Source organism: Camponotus vicinus, unplaced genomic scaffold, assembly GCF_025532165.1.
Source record: "Camponotus vicinus isolate PSW18456_S1 unplaced genomic scaffold, iyCamVici1.0 SCAF_9, whole genome shotgun sequence".
NCBI lineage: Eukaryota > Metazoa > Arthropoda > Insecta > Hymenoptera > Formicidae > Camponotus > Camponotus vicinus.
The window spans coordinates 14,421,565-14,438,965 of NW_028141981.1; the positions used below are offsets into that span (position 1 = coordinate 14,421,565).

At 30.7% G+C, this 17,401-nt stretch overlaps 4 protein-coding genes across 8 annotated transcripts; all 4 read right to left on the reverse strand.

Annotated features, from left to right (window-relative positions):
• Positions 1–53: 53 nt before the first annotated feature.
• Positions 54–3,797, reverse strand: LOC145976565 (phosphotriesterase-related protein-like). The gene is made up of 7 exons (XM_083107761.1): positions 3,285–3,797; positions 2,835–2,991; positions 2,090–2,277; positions 1,356–1,508; positions 837–1,001; positions 531–748; positions 54–290 (listed from the first exon to the last, which is right to left on the reverse strand). Exons 1-7 carry the CDS (start codon positions 3,334–3,336, stop codon positions 150–152), a joined length of 1,074 nt encoding a protein of 357 aa, XP_082963887.1. The 5' UTR covers positions 3,337–3,797; the 3' UTR covers positions 54–149.
• Positions 3,798–3,879: 82 nt separating this feature from the next.
• On the reverse strand, positions 3,880–6,938 carry LOC145976564 (phosphotriesterase-related protein-like). Its single transcript, XM_083107760.1, has 7 exons — positions 6,647–6,938; positions 6,095–6,257; positions 5,452–5,642; positions 5,188–5,355; positions 4,733–4,897; positions 4,417–4,637; positions 3,880–4,203 (listed from the first exon to the last, which is right to left on the reverse strand). Exons 1-7 carry the CDS (start codon positions 6,678–6,680, stop codon positions 4,072–4,074), a joined length of 1,074 nt encoding a protein of 357 aa, XP_082963886.1. The 5' UTR covers positions 6,681–6,938; the 3' UTR covers positions 3,880–4,071.
• Positions 6,939–7,408: 470 nt separating this feature from the next.
• Positions 7,409–10,197, reverse strand: LOC145976571 (ras-related protein Rab-32-like). 3 transcript variants are annotated; one of them, XM_083107767.1, is made up of 6 exons: positions 9,822–10,197; positions 9,292–9,324; positions 8,891–9,008; positions 8,683–8,739; positions 8,216–8,457; positions 7,409–7,798 (listed from the first exon to the last, which is right to left on the reverse strand). In XM_083107767.1, the coding sequence occupies exons 1-6, from the start codon at positions 9,955–9,957 to the stop codon at positions 7,674–7,676; spliced, it is 711 nt and encodes a 236-aa protein (XP_082963893.1). In that variant the 5' UTR covers positions 9,958–10,197; the 3' UTR covers positions 7,409–7,673. The 3 variants fall into 3 exon arrangements, with proteins under 3 accessions (XP_082963893.1, XP_082963895.1, XP_082963894.1); XM_083107768.1 differs by having other exon boundaries at positions 7,416–7,798; positions 8,891–8,987; XM_083107769.1 differs by lacking the exon at positions 9,292–9,324 and having other exon boundaries at positions 7,412–7,798; positions 8,891–8,987.
• Positions 10,198–10,378: 181 nt separating this feature from the next.
• Cdc27 (cell division cycle protein 27) lies at positions 10,379–17,247 on the reverse strand. 3 transcript variants are annotated; one of them, XM_083107722.1, is made up of 13 exons: positions 17,036–17,247; positions 15,917–15,992; positions 15,652–15,799; positions 15,165–15,548; positions 14,769–15,075; positions 14,464–14,652; positions 14,140–14,386; positions 13,866–14,046; positions 13,409–13,634; positions 13,201–13,328; positions 12,786–13,107; positions 12,568–12,715; positions 10,379–12,358 (listed from the first exon to the last, which is right to left on the reverse strand). In XM_083107722.1, the coding sequence occupies exons 1-13, from the start codon at positions 17,057–17,059 to the stop codon at positions 12,231–12,233; spliced, it is 2,508 nt and encodes an 835-aa protein (XP_082963848.1). In that variant the 5' UTR covers positions 17,060–17,247; the 3' UTR covers positions 10,379–12,230. The 3 variants fall into 3 exon arrangements, with proteins under 3 accessions (XP_082963848.1, XP_082963847.1, XP_082963846.1); XM_083107721.1 differs by having other exon boundaries at positions 10,379–12,361; XM_083107720.1 differs by having other exon boundaries at positions 10,379–12,370; positions 17,036–17,246.
• Positions 17,248–17,401: the final 154 nt, after the last annotated feature.

Here is a 17,401-nt window from a genome sequence, read left to right on the forward strand (position 1 = left end):
TACAATATGCTTATTATAGAATAGAAATAAGAAAAATAGATTGCAAATAAGAATTTTATTTAATAAAAAAACAAATACATTTAAAAAACTTTTATATTTCGTATAAAGTATATGAGATACGCCCTGCTGCAATCTATTTTGCAAATTGATTACAGATTAAATCGGTTAAGCCATCTATAAGGATTTTCATTTCTTATTACATAGATGTCATCCTGCGTGAAATATCTTTCTAACATGATTGGTGTAATATTGTTTGAAATGTGTGTATATCCAAGCCCACCAAAAGTTACCTGAAAAATCAATAATAAGAATAATTTAGCGCTTATATCAGTTCTGCCTCAATATCAGGTTAATTCTAATATTTTAATATAAATAATTTATTATTTAATCATATAAATTAAAAATGAAATAAGAAGTATATTAAGTAAGATTATAAAATTCAAGGTGATGCGTTGAAATGAAAATAAAATTATGTAAATGATCAAATTTATTACGCAAAATTGATTGTGCAAATGTTGAAAAATATATACCAGTCTATGCTTAGTGTGAATATCGTGACTCATGAGAACTCGTTGTAGTTTTCCTTCTTCTTTCAGCATTGCGATAAGTTCGATACTCTGCATATCTGACATTATATTAGTGCGTGGATTCAATTGATAAAAAGAAGACTCTACACCAAACTGATCAAACTGGACGTAACATTTGTTCTGGTCGACGAACTCCATGAAATCCTCTGGCCTTAATGTACCTGTTAATTAATTTAATTAATATACTAGCGATGTTTTCTATATAGGCAAGTTACTTGAAAATTAATTAAAAAGTTTCGTGGATCTTACGATCAATGTGGGCCATAACAAATTCTGTAGCCCTTCCACCTGCTTCTTGATAAATCCGCATTATTTCGGTAAGTGGAATTACGTATTTTCCGGGATGAAAACTCACGGGGCAACGAAATTGCCCTTGATATTGTGCCATTGCACGAAGAGCACGTAATTCAAACTCTAAGTTATAAATAAGTCTAAGTTAATACAAACATAATATAGTTAATATAGCTCATGAATCTTATATTCGAAATGAAATTTTATAAATTTATATTTTATTTGTAAATAAAATATAATTCGATAAAATATATTTTTGTAAGCCACTGTATATACTAAATATACACACACACACACACACACACACATATATATATATAATTTTAATTAGATTTATTATTATTTAATTACATATATCTTATTAATGAAAGAGATTATTAAAGAGAGATATTTCGTATTACAACTTTACAATTATAATATTATAATTGTATATTTTCTATATATATTTCTTTTTCTCTTTTACATGTAAATGTGTACCTAGAAGAATATTGCCGCCATCTGCGATAAATGCTGGCTTCACAGTGTTATCCGTTTGGCAACCATTTTCCATTTCAGCATGTATGTTATTGTACATTTCCTCTGTAGTCATCGTGGAAGTTATTAAATTTATTGCATCAATAACATGATAACCTGTCAAATTGCATAAATATAAGATAACTAATGATGTAATTAATGATAATATATAAAACTGAAATTAGCCAAATATTTATTATTCGTAAAGAATGAAAATATCTTTTTTTGATTAATTGAGATAATTAATTTAATTTGTGAATAAGAATTTTTGATTCTGAAGATATGAAATAGATTATCATACAGAATGGTATATAATTATTGTACATTTTAATAACACATTTGGAAGATTAATTTGAATTCTTGTAATGTGTTTCAAAGTTACAATTTTTGACTTATAAATTATTGATAATGCATAGAAGTTGCGCATTCAATCACTTAGCAAAATTATCGAGGATAATATTTTTTCAATCTTTACTGTAATATCTTTATATAATTATTCATTAAGTTAAAATTTTATTAAGATTTACTTAAAAAAGAAACTTAAGAATACATAATTATTTATTTATATTTTTTAGTACACAAATAACTTCTTACTCTTAATCGTCACGCAAAAAATTAACTTAACTTTTCACCGAGAGAAAAACACATCTCGAAGAATTTAAAAAGATATTATATACATAGTATCTATGCAATCATACCTGTTCCAATAATTATATTAACATTGGTTGTACTACTAAGTGATTTCAATAAAGCAATATTGCGATTTATACAACTAGATTTGTCCACGATTGTTCCACCACAAGCTTCTTTAAACAATTCCACTTCATTAAAAATAGCAGTTATTCCTTCTCTATCATTAAGCCGCAGATTATACAAATAGCTATATCTGATTTATAATGTTTTTCGTTAAATACATATTTATTCCTTTTAACAATATTTATTCAATAGTTTATTTATTAATGTATTGATGTTTATTTATCGATTGTAATTCGAATAAATTCGAATAAATAATTATAAGAAAACATATAAAAGTAAAGATTATATGGAGCTGTTATACGACAGAGTGAAATATTTCGTGAAACATGTATTAAAATATATTTTATTTTTTTAAATTACACATTCTAATAAATGTAAATTAATATATAAACATATTTAAACATATATAAACATGCATAAACAATTACATATATAAACATGAAGTGAATTTGTAAAACATTGATTTAACTGCAAAGCTACATTTAAAATGTTATCATTGAACAATGTCATTTAACAAAACTATTTTTGTATTGAATATAAATTACTCTTATTTTGATCGAGATATTTTTTCATAATCATTTCAATATATATACGAGGTCATAATCGAGATATTTTTTCATATATCATTTCAATACATATACACATATACAGAAAAATCGTTTAAACAGATATTCTAATTTCACTTACGGATATTGTTTAACATATCCGAAATTCATTAAAGAAGGGGATCTAAAATCATATGGTGTTTCGCATAAAGAAGCTATGTGAAGATTGATAAAATCACATATTAGGTATTCGTGCGTTAATGTTGTACCGAGTTCAGACATTCTCGTGGGTCCCAGTACTAGATATATAGTATAAAACACAAATAATAAATGCTTAGTAAAATGGATATTTGGATGATTTGTACACTTAGAAGATCGCGATAAGCAACATTATTACGCAAAAATTCGTGAAAAATTATAAAAATCTTTTCGAATCATGAAAACATAATATTTGACAGATTTATATCATTCTTGAATTCGTCAATATAAATATTATAATATAAATATTATAATATATAAATATCCGTATGAAAATGTGTAAAGGCAATTTATTACATTATATAATTATTTTATAATTTTTCTTTACTCTTACCAGTTTCCACGTAGTTACCGTCCTTATTTTTATCAGGTATACTCGTCTTCATTCTATTTTTGTTAAAAACAAAGAATTTATAGTTTATTTAATTTTATATTTAATGGCAGTACACTTTTTATAATTATCTAAGCGTAATGTGTCCTTATTTTATAAATAGCGCGACGATACAGATGTAATATTTGATACTTAGAACTACTGTGACATACTCAGAACTGTGTCACATTTAACTCAAATATTATAATGTTTGAATTATAACCGATAGCTATATCTTTTTAAACTTGTTATGTATATCCAGTTGACATTGCTAACACGAATACATATTTATTTTGATGATAATAAATATAAACATAGTGCTCCCTGATAAGGGTACAGACTCAAATAAATCTTTCAATCAAATAATATTTGTAATAATAATAAATTCTTGTTGATTTATAGAACAGTAAATTTTACATTATAATATTTTAATATTAAATTATTTGTTAACTAATGAACGAGGTTAACTAATTCATTAATTGTTAACTAATGAAACATTTCGAGGATTAAATATGTAGGCATTTATGATTTTTAAAGTTAAAGAAATGAAAAATTACCCTTCATAGATATCATTTTTTTATAATCTGTAAATATACATACACAATACAACTCATATTGTCTTTAATTAAAAATGCAGTTTCAATGCAGAATGATAATAAAAATAAATTGTTATAATTATCTACGAACATCATTAAAAAATGTTACGTTATAAAGAAAAAAATTGTAACTTCCGTTCTCCAGGTAGATTATATTATCGAGTTAACCATCTTTTTGGATTTTCAACTGTTATTAGTTCGATCTCTTCCATCGTAAAGCCTTTATTTATCATATTTGGCAGAATATTATTCGCGATATGGGAATATCCATGGCCGCCGAAAGGTATCTTAAAAATTAATAAAATAATTCCAAATGTTTAATCTTCTACTTAACTCTAATCTTTTAAATCGGTTTAAATAACTTATATCTTTTAAATCGGTTTAAATAACTTATTATTTAATTCTATAAATTAAAATTAAAATTAATTTACAAAAGCAAAATTATGAATAATCAAAATTATTACATAAAATTGAATAAAGATATATTAAAAAATACGTACTAGTCTATGCTTCGTGTGAATGTCATGACTCATGAGAACACGATGTAGTTTCCCTTCCTTCTTCAGACGTGCAATTCGTTTGATACGCTGTGCATCTGATATCATATCTACTGATGGATGTAGCTGATAAAAAGAACACTCGACACCAAATAGATCAAATTGGATGTAGCACTTGTTATCATCGGCGAATTCCATAATCTGCTCCTTTTTGACTAATGTACCTATTAAATTTATTTAATTAATGTATTTGCAGAAAAATAGTTTCGATGTACAGCCTAATTAGAAAAACTAATAAATAAAAGTCAATAAATCTCACGATCAATGTGGGACATGATAGCTTTAGTAGAATCTCCACCAGCCTCTTGATAGATACGCATTATCTCCGCAGGCGCAGACGCATTTCTTCCAGGATGAAAGCTCACAGAACAGTGCAATTGCGCTTGAAGTTCGCCAGTCGCACAAATGGCACGTTTCTCAAAATCTAATCACAGATATAGAATTATTTTAAGACATAATTTTATCATTAATTATTTTTATTATTAATTAATCTTGATTATATTTATTTTATTAGTAAACGTGATTTACTTTCTGCTTACAAAAATATTGTAATTTAATAAGTTACACACATGAAGTCTGTTCGTTTCAGTTACATTTTTCGCTCTTTTCTCGCTTTTTATCTGCTTAATGTCTTTCTAAATACACATATTTCGCTCTAATAAATAAAAACAATAAATGGAAAAATGTTTAGTAAGCTAATATGTAGTTATATACCCTCGATCGGCCAAGTACTGCCGACTTCTCCGATAAATCCAGCCTTTACTTTCAGCTCATTGGGAAGCCCAACACAATTCTCTTCTAATTCTTTATACATGAGATTGTACATTTCTTCTTTCGTCGTGTCGAGAGTCGATGCAGTTTGCGTACTAGCGACATAATATCCTGTCGAGATGCAAAAATATTATCTATGCAACATTAACAATTATATAACATTGGATATAATATTTAGAAGTAATAATAATATAATAAAAAACATACCGGTTCCAGCGATTACATTAATTCCCATCGACTGACTAATATTTCTCATTAAAATAATATCGCGTTGCAAACCGTGGTTGCTATTTTCCACGATAGTTCCACCACCAGCTTTCTTGAATAATTTTACATCCATATTAACAGCTCTGTGCGCATATTCGTCATCAAATTTCAAATTTCTCAAGCTGCTATATCTGAACCAATATATTTAGTGTCATTAATCATGTATCATTTTTAACAACATTTATTCAATCGTTTCATTATTGATATATAATTATAAAAATCTATAGAAATTGCGAAGATTGTTTCAACATCTTTGTATATCATTAATTTTAGGTGAGAAATACTATCTTTGCTATATTTTAAGTGAAAACATTTAATTAAGAAATTCCAAACAAATTATTAGTATACTCCAAATTTTTTTCAGAATGTTTAACGAAAACAAATTACATAATTATGAAAAGTGCTTTATTATCTCGTTAAAAAATGTTATTATACACAATATATTATACACAATATCATTCTTTTGTATCGATATTAACATTTAACATTGTTCATCACATGTCATGCACATTTTTTTATTTAAGATTATTTGTAATATAATTTTGAATGTATTGTAAAAAGATATATTTTTTATTCGACTTACGGATACTGCTTGACATATCCGATATTTTCGAGATGCAGACTTTCTTTGGGAAAATGTTTATCAATATGCTTTGGTGGTGGTACGTAAAATTTACGAAAATCGAGAGCAAAATGTTCGTGCGTTAATGTTTGGCCGAGTTCAGATAATCGTATACTTCCTAGAACTGCATCATAAAATGTAATAAATATTAAACTTATAGTATTGTAGAATCTGCTTTTGCATTAAAAAAGAAATTATTAAGATTGAAAAATTTTTATTATTATTTGAATAATATTATTTTATGTACGAAGATTTTTGAGCAAAGTTTTATATTACTACTATTAATTATAACAATGTTTTTCATGTTACAGGATTTAAAGAATTTTATATAGTAATTACTGATGATTAAAATACACTTATAATCTAGGATTTGGAATATTTTCTTTTTATATCATGAAATTTTCAGAAATTTTCTCTGATGCATAAAATAATATACGAATTTTTATACATGACAGAATTTATAAATACAATTAAATTGTTTGAGTATTTTATTAAGTTTTTTATCGCACTTACCAGTTTCTACAGTATTTGGAAAATTACCAGCCATATTCGCTCTATTTGTTTTCAAAATACAAAGAATCTCCAAATAATTTAACTTATATCCTGTATTGTACGCTAAATTATAATGATGTATATCGAATCCGTTCTAAAATGGCACATATATTAAGAAATTATTTGAATAGCAAGCAACACAGAAATGTAAACTGCACTCTACGAGCTATTATTCGCTACTGCTGTGACATGACACACTTTGTTCGCAACCTAACTCAACCCGTAAACACTCGTCTTGTTATCATTTTGCTTGACTGGCACTACAATCTTAAATGCCACTTAAATTCCTGATAATATATGATCTGTTACATACAGTAGATAAGAAGAACTTGTATGTATGCATTTAACGTTGGTAACAAAGATATTTATAAGATGTTATGAATATATGAAATGTTTCGGAAAATTCAGAAAATTATGTTTATCAAAAGTTATCACTTCAGATACGATTAACTAGCTTAGTTAAAAGATTAATTATAAGATATATTTAGTTTCTTTTCATATTTTTCATAGTTATTTTTTACATGATTTATAACGAGACGCATAAAAATTTAAGGAAAAAAATTGTTACTGATGCAGTTCACATAGTAAATGCAAAAGTGACAAAGATTTTTGTATAAAACAAATATTGTATATTACAATATCTAAATTTTTACATACAAGTTGTTTAACGAGATAATTGCAGTTTTACTTTTTTATTACATGAAACTTTTTTATAATTATATTGGAACATTACAAAACGCGCTATGTGCACACTATTTAATTCCTTCTATTATGTATTATAAAATAATATGAGTACATTTAGTTCCTTATATTTAGATCTTATATTTAGTTTCTTCTATTATAATAAAAGAAAAAAATATTTGTATATTATATTCATATATATTTTTTTAATAAAAAATATATAAATAGAATGTCAAGTAACAAAAATAAAATAATATGTTAGCTATAAATGATATTAAAATAAATCTTAAAATAACTCCATTTCGCTTTATATACAGCATCCAAGATTTTGGTGTTTCAATAAGTTCTTACGCTGCAATTTAATCGAGTCGTGTACACCATTATCGATTTTTGCGTTCAATACTTTCTCCACTAAATAGCGCATCGCTATATCTGAAAATTTTATAATAGTGCAATTATAGTCTTTGACTTATCTCGACTGTTGGTGATATATGATATAAGATTTCATTCTTAATCATGTAGCGTGTTTTCGAATGGATTTAAATACATAGAAAGTGTTCGAAATTTAAAGCATTCTTAATATATGTATATAACATATCGATGATTATGTAAACTTATGTTAACAATAAAATAATCAAAACTGCACAAAATCAATGTAACAAAATAGAAAAGTTTATTTTCAAGCTCAAGAATTCATCTCTTTCTTTCAAATAAATTGTAATATAAAAATGTTAAAATATATTAAATATTAAAATATATTAAAGGAAAATTGTTTTGAAAGATATAAATTGAAAGAAGAGAGATGATTTCTTTTACGAACAAAAAATTTTCAATCAATCGTTCACCTACCGACATTGGTATTGTTTTTTGCAGAAGTCGCATACCAGGCGTTTATCTTGTTCTCCTTGCAGAATTTGGAGATCTGCTCGTCGGTAACGGCGACTGATATATCGCATTTATTCGCTAAAAGAATGATCGGTATATCCGAGCCATTGGGCAACATGATCTTTTCCCTAAGATCGCACAGCCACTTTTTCATCGATTGAAAGGTTGCCGCGCGTGAAATGTCAAATACGAGAGCTGCGGCCACTCTGTGTTAATAAGAAAGTTAAATGTTAAATCAATGATTAAGAAAATTGGTTTAAAATTTTCAATCAAAAAATGTAGCATTGTAATCTTATCTCGATAAAGCATATTATTAGAGATCAAAGTACACACAAATTATTCATTTATAGTAATATTTAATATAGAGAAATACGCAAAAAAAATGCCGATTAAATCAAATTGAATAAAAAGCATATTAAAGTCATATTTACGCGTATTTATAATAGACCCTCGTCATGTATCCAAATCTTTCGTGACCAGCAATGTCCCTGAAATATTCGAAATTTATCATTTTTTTCTTATAGTGATATCTTGCGAGATTAAGAAAAATTTCAAGAAATCGCAAAAAATAAAAAAGATAATAAAATAGTAACATAGATAAATATAAATAGTAAATTATACGTTGACAGATTGTCATACCATAGCTGCAAGTTTATTTTAGTGTGCGGATCCCAATCGAACGTTTTTATTGCAAAATCGGCGCCTATGGTAATCTTGTAATTCGAGGAAAACTTCCCTGGAAAAGACAGTTTCGACACTGTGCAATGACACTGATGACATACAGGTTTTAATAATGATGATCGTAGTATCGTAAGTCGCACTGCACGTTGACAATTTGACGCACGTGTCTTTAAAGCAGATAAACCGGCTTGCGCATATATTTCTCATTTCTTTCTCTTTCTTTTCGATCTGCTCTCTCGCGATCTTCTTATTTGCGAAAACGGATTCCAATCATACGCTTATGTTTAGTACTTTTTGCGCGCGTGAATTCTGATCGATAAGAAATCGAAAACGGAAAATAAAAAATTGCAAATTTTTACCTTCCGTGTATCTTCTGACTAGCGCAGTTTTGCCTGAAATAAAAAGTCTCTGTACAAATTCAAACAAAATTATAAATTTTGCGAGAGTCCATAATTTTGCATACATAAAGGCGATCTTACAAAACTCTGTGAACATTTTTAAAGTATTGTACATTTTTAGAATATGTACGAAAAATTGCGTATAAAGATTTTTGTAAAGTTGTACACATAAAAATTTTCGAGATCTAAAAGATTACAATTTTCAAAACCTTAAAAATTAAAAAAATTATACGGGCTTTCCGGATTAATAAAGAAATTGCTTAAAGTTTGCAAATTACTAAATAAATGCACTTAAAAATCAATTTTCGGATAATCGATAAATCAATGATAATAGGGAGATCATCGAATATATTCTTGTATATAATACTTTTCTCTTTCTTATTACTAGGAAGAAAAATTTTTTTCCACACTTCATACGTGCCAATGATATACAAATGTAAATCGCGAATTTGAATGCGAGCAATCGTTTATCGATTATTGCGGCAACTCACCGACACCATAATCGCCAATGACGAGGAACTTGAAGAGGTGTTCCTTGAGGTGACCGAAATGCGACAGCACGAGGTCCGAGTCTCTCCTGGACTTTTGTTGGCTCATGCCCACCGTTCGATCCGTTCGTCGCATCATATACCACACACCACACGACAAAGTTGAAACTATTCTGACTCTCGACTCAAGTAACGATAAACCAAAGACGAAATAAACAACCGATCTCGTGGGTCGGCCATCGTCTTGCTCCCCAACGACTCGATTTTCGTATCACTGATTACTTTTCAGTGTTATCTCGCATCGTTGTAAACATGTTATCGCTTTTCACATAGAGAATGTGTATATCTTTTTAATATAAATCCTTATAATTAAATCTTGAATTTTAAATTATTTCACTCTGTGTAAGAAAGCACTGTGGCTGATTGAAAATTATCGATGTAACCCATCATTAGGTCGATTAATCTGGGAAACAAACAGAACTCTGTTAGATTTCTTTCGACATGTATATTATTATTGTCGACATAGGACACAGGTGTAATGTGTTCGCCAAAACAGCAAATAGCGTTTCATAAAAAGTGCAGGCCTTTATTTCGCACATACACCTCTTTTTTTGTAAACGAGTAACGCGGCAGCGATTGTTGAATTCGATCGAAATCCATCGCGGTTTCGATATCGCGGAAGCTGGATAAAGACGAACAGACATCGCACACATATGTGTAGTTGTTTCCTAAACCTCTTTGGAAGATAAACCCGACTTCACTTTCCGTTCAGTAAGAAAAATAAACATGTATAAAGATAAAATAATAAATAACTCGATTCTCGCCGCTTCGCTATGTACGCGTTAGACTTTAAATGCAAAAAGGACTTTACACTTTTATATTTTTCTTTGTTCTCTCCCAGAGATACGAGATGCATGCGGAAGAACGTGCGAGAAGAGAAGAGAATGCAAAGTAAATAAATAAATAAAAAAAAAGAAACAAAAAAGGAGAGCGGGAGAGAGAAATAAGAGGAAGATACGCGCGTCTTGTATCACACAGACGTATTTCTCAGTCAGTACAATTAGCTTTTCTCTGTTCCTTCTTTTTTTCGTGACGAGTTTTTCGTTTAATTACGTGTACAATATAAAGCGTTACAGTTACGCGTGATAACGTGCGTTACGATCGTAACTCAATCCGCTTGAAATTAGAGAGACGAACGTATTTATATACGCTGTGTTCTTCCAGGAATAACACGTAACGATCTTTATTCCGGGAAATTCGGAATTGACAGTTTGCATTGTACACCTAATATCGATAACGAAGAACGATGCCAATAAACGTCATAAATTCTGTCCAGCACTATTAAGAATATAATTTTCGACGAGCGTTTCTCTATATATATATAGACATTTGCGCGGGTTATGCTAATTTCGGCTATCGAAATCGAAATCGAATAATATAATCGCACGATTATCGATTCGTCGAAATTGCAGTCGCGAATTCGTATGTTCGATCGATTAATGGATCTTATTTCACGATGAGAATTGCACGATCGTCCAGTGGCCGCTCCGACGCCGAGCAACCGACGATATATCTCCACAATCACTATATAAATCAACAATGATAATCATACGAATAATAATAGTAATAATAGCACTAATTGTAGTAGTAATAATAGCGGTAAATACACAGTAATAATAATTTACATTTACACAAGACTCTCTTCCCTCTCTTACTCGAAAACGATTAATTAATTACATCACCTAACTACGTACAAGACATGCTTACGGTTACATTCGTTCATTTCTTTTTACGACGCGATAGTTTCTACACAACCGTGAATCTCTAATACCTCGTCTCCGTGAGATAGAAAAAAATCTGGATATTATGTATATTGTGTATATACTTTAACTCTTATTTCAACCCAATCTTGTTCAAATCAAAATTTCGTGGACTTTCGTCATCAGACTTAAAATGAATTGAATTTGATGCGCAACGAAACGAGGCACAAGAGGGAACAACGATTGAAGAAGTACGAAGAAATACAAAAGGCGACCGAGCAACCGTAAAAAAAATATACAGAGGCAAACGCGTAATGTACAAGTTGATGAAGGATACGATACACAAGTTTTCTATTGTCGCAAGAGCCGCATTCATATACATATATATAAGAACTTACACGAATTTCGTGCAAGATACCAAAAAGAAATTTGATGACGCGAGGAGGATAATATAATTTCTTTTAACCTAATCACATCGCGCACAGACAATTTGCAGCTTTCGAAAAAAATCGAAAACTACTCGATTTAAATCAATGATAGCGCATCAATAATTTTATCGATTTTGCAAGCAAAGGCCGATGAACAAATAATTCGACCCATAACGAAGATAATAATGCTTCGTTTTTTTTCACGGAAGTCTCATATATCGTTTTCATAAACTATCGTCGCTGTCATCACCGTGAGGCTCGACGGAGACATTTCCAGCAAGAGGCGCAGTGCTTCCTTCCCTATTCGTTTCGATGTCCTGCTCCATTGAATTATTTTGTGCTTGCTGCTCATCTGCTATAATAACTTTGAATAAGTATTAATTTAAATTTTTGTTGTATGATTCCTTATAACAAAATATAATTAAAAAATTGTATATATTTTTCAGTTATATAAATTTAAAATATCCATATTTTTGGCGTGAATTATCTTAAAGTTTTGAAAGATTAAAGTTCTAGTTTATATAGTATTATATAGTATTATATATATCTGATAATATATACTTGATTGTGTTGGTGGAGAATCGTCATCTCCTTGACCGGGACTTAGTATAGCTTCCTTAATTTGACTATTAACACCTTTTGGATCTAAATCTGTCGCCCAACTAAAGTACATTAACGCAAGATGGGTATTGCCTAATTTTTTATGCACCTGTTTAAGAAAAAGAACATCTTAATATGCCTTAAAAACTATCATTTGAGAATCTCATTGAGAATCTTACCTTTCCTATCGAATAATAGACTAGAGATTCTTTGGGTATAATATTCTTTAGTTCTTCGAACTCTCTGAGAGCTTCCATGTGCCGACCGATAGAAAAATTGATGCTCGCGCGATGAAATTTGCACAAAGTATTATCTGGATCGTTAATTAGCGCGGTATTCAAAGTCTTTAATGCCTGGTCGGTTTTCTTTAGAGCATGTTGCACAACACCTATGTGGCACATTAGTGCAGAATTCTGCGGATTTATTTGTAAGGCCCGTTTAAAGTGTAATTCTGCTAAACTGTATTGTTCCTGTTTTGAAAATATCGTTCCTAATCCGAACCTTCAATGTGAAGAGAATAATTTAAACTCGGAGACTAATTAAGAAGTAGTAGGCATTGAATAAAATTGTAACATCTTTTTAATAGAAGCTTACCATGCATTGTAATGCCTGGGATCAAGTCTAATGGCGTTACGGAAAGCAGTAATTGCCTTATCTAGTTCCTCAGTCAAAACATATTCGTGTCCTAGTAATGTATAGGCATATGGAAAATTAGGATCCACCTAAAAAAATGTTACAAAGAATTGCAAATTACTTTTATACAAATGAAATACTCGTATATTGAAATTAAGCCTGTAAATACCTGAATGGCTCTTTGAAAAAATTTGATCGCCGTTTCATGTTCTGTTTGTGCTGAGAAGAGATTACCCGTGGCGCACCATGCTGCTGCCGAATTACGGTCCTGAGAAACCAGATCTTGAGCAAGTGTAGATAATTGCACTTCCGCATGCAGATGCCAAAGAACAGTACTATAAATCTCCATCAATTCTGTCCTCTGTGGTTCCAATTGTCGCACTTCCGCAAAATAACTGCGCAAAAAAAAAAAAAAAAAATGAAAACAAATTGAATGAATAAAAATTATAATAAAAAACGAAGAAATGTTAATGTATCAGAGATAAAGGTCGGTTTTAGTTACACCTTCTACCATGTATTTTTTATCTCTTTCTCATTCAAATAAATGTATACTATTTTATTATGAATGGAAGAAAATGTTGAAATAGATCCAATGTTTAAGAAATGTCTAATTATTAAGACATTACCTAGCAGCCTTTTTATAATTCATCATTTCAAAATGTGCACGAGCCAACATAGAAAGTACCCAACCAGTATTATAATGCTGTGTTGGCAGTATACTTAAAATCTCAATAGCTTGCATACATTTAAACTGACTCAAGTGCTGATATGCTGTCCCTAATTCTCGCAACAGGGACATCAATCCTTCTAAAAAGTTACAGATATAAAATAATTCAAACTTTTTTGATAATAATAAAATATTGGAGAAATTAATTAATATTAATTCAATAATTAACATACCCGCTGATTGCTTTTGCAATGTTATTCCAGAATGAATATTATTACTTTGGGCGTTAAGCGCGTTTGCATTAGCCACTGCTTTTTCCGACGTGATCGTTTCGTTTTTCTCTTTTTCGTTCCTATTTCTTTCGTTTAATTCATTGAAGTTGGTCTTGTTCAAATTCGTTTTAGCGAGTCTCGCTTTCGTCTTCCGAGATGGAGATTTTGGAGTTGCAAATTTATTCCTATTAGGTGACTTATTGTTCTCCTGAAATATATACAAATCATATCAAAATTACAAGTAAAATAACTAGAAGAATCAAAGTGAAATGAAAGAAGTCATACTTTTACTGAATTATGACTGAAGAGTCGCGACGAACGTCTAACATTGGTACTTTGAAACGTCGGTGACGGAGGTGAAGTCGGATTAGCGGCTGTCACTGTCACGATATTGGCAGTATTACTTGCATTACCCGATTGGGAAAATACTGACTTGCCTTGTTGTAGTGGTGTCTCTTTCCTCGACATTAATTGCTAAAAAAAATAATGCGAAAATATATCAAGTTACCATGACTCAGATTATATGAAAGCAAAAATGCTATTCTGAATATAAACAATGATTTATTATAAAGCTGAAAAATGATACTCACTCCCACATGAGCTCTCAGACTACTGACGCGTTTTGCTAGACTCTTTTGATCGTTAGCCTCCATGAGCGTCGTGTGCGATGGTGGAACAGTCGGCTCAGGTGTATTACTTTCCAGTGGCAAAATACCAAAACTAGGCGTGAGGGGACTCATAGAATTGCTGAACATACTTCGATAACGCGATAGTTTGATTCTCGGCGATATCGAGGTACAATTATAATGAACCGGTCCATTTTGCGGAGTGTCCTCTACAGAGGAACACAAGCGTACCTGACCGCCATTTATCAGCGTCGGTGCCATTACTGGTGTCCTGTAGTGCGCGAATAAAATATTAATACTGTTATTTTATAATATATATTAATACGTTATTTAATAATATATTTTATAATATATACATACAAGTTAGTGCCATTTGATATAGGTGTACTGTTGGCATTATTTCCAGGTACAATAAAATCCGGTTCAGTGACATAGCTGAGCGTAGACGTAGTACCATGGCACATGGCAAAGGAATCTAGTTTGTCTACTTGAAAAATCTTGGCAGGGTCCACCTTCTCACCGACGTTACAGAGTTCTTCGAACGAATGCCAGAGGAAAGGATTCATCTTTAAAGCTAACTTATGCGCTTCGTTGCCTCTCGCAGTACGCATCATCTTGTAATAAATCTTTGCTATTATCTGTAGAGAAAAACATGCCTGTTCCCCGAATTGACTTATTATCTCTTCCAAACTCTTTAACTGCTTGTAATATCCGCCAATTATCGCAGCTTCTGCTTCGGCATATCTAAAAGTTTTTAATAAAATTTTTACATATTTGCATATACATATATACATATATATGTAATATATACATGCAGAGCAATGTGTAAATTGACAACATTACTTACTTTTCCAAATCGTAACAACATTTTGCTAGTAAAAACCTACATTGTGCCGAACTAGGTGCTTTCTGAGATAATAAGGCGTAAGCTTGCCTAATCCGGCCAGAACGATAGTAACATGTTGCCAAAAGAAATAAACTTTCCTCCGTGTCCACTATATAACAATATGTAATATGTATTAATATATATATAGTTATAAATTTTGTCTTATTTTAAAAGTTAATAAGAAAATATAAGAATAATATAAATTAAACAAAATAAAAGATCCTACCTTCTGCACACAGCCTTTCTGCCAAGAATATAGCATCTGGATAGGCATAATGATTCAAACAATGCCATATGGCCGCCTAAAATTAGAAATTTCAATATTTATCTTGATAATTAATCATGCAATAGCAATATGTGAGTGATTAAATTAACAAAAGAAAGAATATATGACGTAAGGAAACTTGGCTGCAGAAAAATATTTATTGTCAGTAATGTGTGTAAAATATTCATTAATATATTATATTAAATTGCAGTGCAACATCTGAGAAAAATATACTTTGTAATAATACATTATTATATATTACACAAATGATTCATTTTAATAAATTACAGTATTGTTTATTTTAATCTTTCTTAAAATATTCTTAAAATATGCTTGAAAGAAAAAAAGAGAGAAATATTCTTCATGTTTCAATGTCACAGTGTTATATAAATGCTATATAAGTTTAATAGTTTATAATTTATGCCTTGCATTTTCAGTTGATAAGATGGAATGTAATCAATATGCATTTTATTACATATAATTAAGAGTAACGATCTGGATATCTCACTGTCTAACTTATACATGCATAAATCTCTTGTTTACTAACGATAATTACAAATATGCATAAATAAATAACAGTATATATAAATGTATATAAATATGTATATAAAGCGACATATTAACTTTTTATTATTTAGCAGCTAGACACAAGCAATCTCTGAAAACAACATCTCTCACCTCTATGCAACTCAATTGACTATAAAAATACGCGTTGTTCATTATTCGAAATCCGCAGATACGATCAAGTTTCGCGCTTATTTATAGATAGAATCCTTGCTCGTCCTGCTCTTTTCCTCTTGCAGCGGAGCAAGGGATCCCGAACCGCGTATACTTGGATAAAAACAAGAAGGGAAAATATTGAATCGTCGTTCCAAGAAACGATTTCTAAAGGACGATTCCGAGAACGAAATCGCCGAAATCATCGTACGACGTAACCGAAGCCACGCAGGAGATGCGTGCGCGTGTGCTCTCGATATCAGCGGGACGTCAATAGTGGTAAACGTGGATGCGCCCCGATATACAAATTCGCAATGTTACAGCAACGTGATAAAGGAGCCTGGAACGAGCTCCGCTTCTTACCTGCACTGGTTCCTGCACGATCATCGTTCACTCCGCGAGCGTGGTCATAAAAGAACGTCGGCCCCCTGGGCGTCCACCGGATAGAGATTTAACGACCGAGTACAACGTAGTATTCCAAAGTCGAACGAGGACTGCTGTATATAAAAATTTCTCAGGAGTCCATCTTTGCTTCGATTCTTTTGAAGCGAGCGACTGCTTTCAGGTCGCAGGACCGCCAATCTCGGCCACAAACGTCAGGACTGTGCGTACGAATGATTACTAGACTTTACGACGCTTGCGCGAAGAAAATAGCCAATGACATCCTCTGAATTATTTCGAAGACGCGAAAGATCGATCTGTCATCGCGCGTCTCCGACTTTGAATTTT

Excerpts from the sequence above, each read along its gene's own strand:
- Cdc27 (XM_083107720.1), bottom strand. The coding sequence starts at position 17,059 with ATGATCGTGCAGGAACCAGTGCAG. Across the intron at positions 14,653-14,768 it reads GTCTGAGAGCTCATGTGGGA|CAATTAATGTCGAGGAAAGA; the intron begins GTGAGTATCATT and ends TATTTTTTTTAG. Across the intron at positions 12,716-12,785 it reads TCTATTATTCGATAGGAAAG|GTGCATAAAAAATTAGGCAA; the intron begins GTAAGATTCTCA and ends TTTCTTAAACAG.
- LOC145976565 (XM_083107761.1), bottom strand. The coding sequence starts at position 3,336 with ATGAAGACGAGTATACCTGATAAAAATAAGGACGGTAACTACGTGGAA. Across the intron at positions 2,992-3,284 it reads CGGTAACTACGTGGAAACTG|TACTGGGACCCACGAGAATG; the intron begins GTAAGAGTAAAG and ends CTATATATCTAG. Across the intron at positions 1,509-2,089 it reads TAATATAATTATTGGAACAG|GTTATCATGTTATTGATGCA; the intron begins GTATGATTGCAT and ends GCAATTTGACAG.
- LOC145976571 (XM_083107767.1), bottom strand. The coding sequence starts at position 9,957 with ATGATGCGACGAACGGATCGAACGGTGGGCATGAGCCAACAAAAGTCC. Across the intron at positions 9,325-9,821 it reads CATTGGCGATTATGGTGTCG|GCAAAACTGCGCTAGTCAGA; the intron begins GTGAGTTGCCGC and ends TTTTTATTTCAG. Across the intron at positions 8,740-8,890 it reads AAAATAAACTTGCAGCTATG|GGACATTGCTGGTCACGAAA; the intron begins GTATGACAATCT and ends CGAATATTTCAG.
- LOC145976564 (XM_083107760.1), bottom strand. The coding sequence starts at position 6,680 with ATGGCTGGTAATTTTCCAAATACTGTAGAAACTG. Across the intron at positions 5,643-6,094 it reads GGATATGTCAAGCAGTATCC|ATATAGCAGCTTGAGAAATT; the intron begins GTAAGTCGAATA and ends ATATTGGTTCAG. Across the intron at positions 4,204-4,416 it reads TTCACACGAAGCATAGACTA|ATACCTTTCGGCGGCCATGG; the intron begins GTACGTATTTTT and ends TTAATTTTTAAG.